The 2,532-nt window shown below is 33.9% G+C and overlaps 1 protein-coding gene across 1 annotated transcript; it reads left to right on the forward strand.

Annotated features, from left to right (window-relative positions):
• Positions 1-1,786, forward strand: LOC146916594 (F-box/kelch-repeat protein At3g23880-like). The gene is made up of 3 exons (XM_085721680.1): positions 1-51; positions 770-1,410; positions 1,471-1,786. Exons 1-3 carry the CDS (start codon positions 1-3, stop codon positions 1,784-1,786), a joined length of 1,008 nt encoding a protein of 335 aa, XP_085577806.1.
• The last annotated feature ends 746 nt before the right edge of the window (positions 1,787-2,532 follow it).

Consider the following 2,532-nt stretch of genomic DNA (forward strand, 5'->3'; position numbering starts at 1 on the left):
ATGGAATTTTGGATTTTGTGGGGTGGAGTCCTAAAAGAAGTTCCTTCAAACGTATTCTTGATCCTTGATTTTTTTTTTCCAAAAGTGTCGAAGCAATCGGATAACTAGCACGAAAACCAAATTTTTGACTGAGAACATCTAATAATGATCTAAAATAGAAAAATGAGAATTAAAAAGATTAATATGCTACTTATACTGACCATACATGTTACAAATATGTTCATAATTTGTGTTGATAGAGCTGACACCATATATTAAGTGACACAGTTGACTATATCACATGTAATGCATATGTTTTATCTTTAATATCTTCAATTCTTTATTAGAAAAAATTATGAAATTTTAATATTTTAAAAATATTCATCGAGACGAATCCAACCATATCTTATATAATATGATTTATCTTTGTATATTAATAAAAAAAATATGGTCAAAATATGTTAGGTCAATGATGCACCTTGTCAAATAGGTCGTCTATTGCGGGACGAAGGGCGTAGTATTTTATAAGGGCTTTGTCGTTTCATTTAACAACCAACAAAAATAGGACCATACCCAAAGCTCATTAACGGCCCAACTGACTTTGTAGATTATCCTACAAATCAGTAATAATATATGTTTTACAATGAGAATAGAATAAATTTAGTTTTACCTACACTCTCATAAGCAACAACTTAGCATCAATCATCGGTGATAAAATTAGGGTTACTCGAAGGGTACCAGAGAAGAAGGAGCATGAAGAAGACTACGCATCTGTATCTGCCTCACGAAGCATCTGTATCTGCCTCACGAACTGATAATCGAAATCCTGATAAGGTTACCAGTAAAGTCTCTCTTAAGTTTCAAGTGTGTTTGTAAGTCTTGGTTTTCTCTCATCTCTCATCCCAACTTTGCAAATTCACATTTTGATCTTGCCGCCGCAACAAACACTCCAAGAATTCTGTCCATTTTTTGTTCACCTCTTAAATTTCAATCGATAGATTTTGAATCTTCAGACAATTCTGCTTCTTCAGTGAACCTTAATAATATTTTGATTCCCCATTCTCATGCTTATATTAAAGGTTCATGTAGAGGATTTATATTTTTCCATTGTTTTTCAAGACTCTACATATGGAATCCATCTACTGGACTTCAAAAACAAATACCTTTGTCTCCTTTTGATTCCAAATTCACAACGCATCGTGTAAGTACTAATCTATATGGTTTTGGTTATGACCAATCAAAAAATGATTACTTGGTGGTTGTATTGGCCTATGAACCAATCATAACCAATAATGTCGTTTTATCACATTTGGAGGTTTTCTCTTTGAGAGATAATACCTGGAAACAAATAGAGGGTGCTCATTTCCCTTATACGAATCCCAATCATGATCATTCCAAACAAGGGGTTCTCTTTAATGGGGCTATTCATTTGTTGGCTTTTCGATATGATTTATCTGTGTATGTTATTGTTGCCTTTGATTTGATGGAAAGGGAACTTTTTGTGATCCCTCTTCCAGATCATGATTTTCACTATCAGCCTGCATATTGTCATTTATTGGATGTCGATTATGGAAATCATACATCTAAAATATGGGTGATGAAAGAATACAAAGTGCGTTCCTCTTGGAATAAGAAACTTGTTCTTCCACGTCGTGACATTTTCCCTATATACTCTACAAAAAATTATGAAATCATTGGAACAAATTGTTTTGATCTATTGGTGAAGTACAACGATAAAGAACAGTTGTTAGGGCATCACTACTACCGTGAGAATCTAGAATCATCCCAAGTGGTCATGTATACATAGTCTCTACTTTCACTCCCCGATGACAATGATGAAGTTTAAGATGACATAAACAGGAAGAATGAGGTTTTGTAATGTTCTTCCTTCACCATTTTCTTAATATTTATTATTATATTTTATCGCGAATTTCTTGGGTGGCGCCATTTGTATGCTTATACGTGTTTGAATGCATTTGTAACATGAGCTTTTATGCCACATGAGCTGATCCAATATGCCACATGAGCATTTGTAAATGTTTCACTGCTTTAAATTGTTTTATATGGTCGTGCCCAGTTAGTGACCCGTGAACCCATGTTTTGGTTAATTTGTCATCTTTCATTCATATATAATCGTTTTATCCCTCTTTTCTATTAATTCCTAACTTGTTACATCCTTTTCTTATGAAACTTCTCTGATTTGATACGCTAATGAATGTGAGTGACCCACTACTCAGTCATCTTACATGTCTTGTGCAAAATAAAAAAGAAACAATTTGTTTCTTTTGATTTTGATTTAATTTTAATGATATGGTTTCTAACTTTTAATTTGCTGTCATGAGGTGTTATGTTAATGTCCACCTAAGAACTTCTCCGCACGTTTAAATTTAACACAACTTTGCAATAGAGGCACAAGTGGTAGATACTTGGATTTCTTAACCATTTGTTCGAAGGTTCTATCCCTGAAAAGTACATAAGGAAAGAGATCAACCCCTTAAATGTATCTCTGTTACCTAGAGGGGATTAGTTTCCGGCTCTCCGTAGTTGCGCGCG

This window comes from Medicago sativa, chromosome 6 (assembly GCF_051527215.1).
Source record: "Medicago sativa cultivar Bolivia chromosome 6, Bolivia_mono, whole genome shotgun sequence".
NCBI classification, from domain to species: domain Eukaryota; kingdom Viridiplantae; phylum Streptophyta; class Magnoliopsida; order Fabales; family Fabaceae; genus Medicago; species Medicago sativa.

Bases quoted from the DNA above. Each gene is read 5' to 3' on its own strand.
- LOC146916594 (XM_085721680.1), top strand. From the start codon at position 1: ATGGAATTTTGGATTTTGTGGGGTGGAGTCCTAAAAGAAGTTCCTTCA. The intron at 52-769 runs GTATTCTTGATC...TGCCTCACGAAG, and splicing joins TAAAAGAAGTTCCTTCAAAC to CATCTGTATCTGCCTCACGA. The intron at 1,411-1,470 runs GTTGGCTTTTCG...TTTGATGGAAAG, and splicing joins TTTAATGGGGCTATTCATTT to GGAACTTTTTGTGATCCCTC.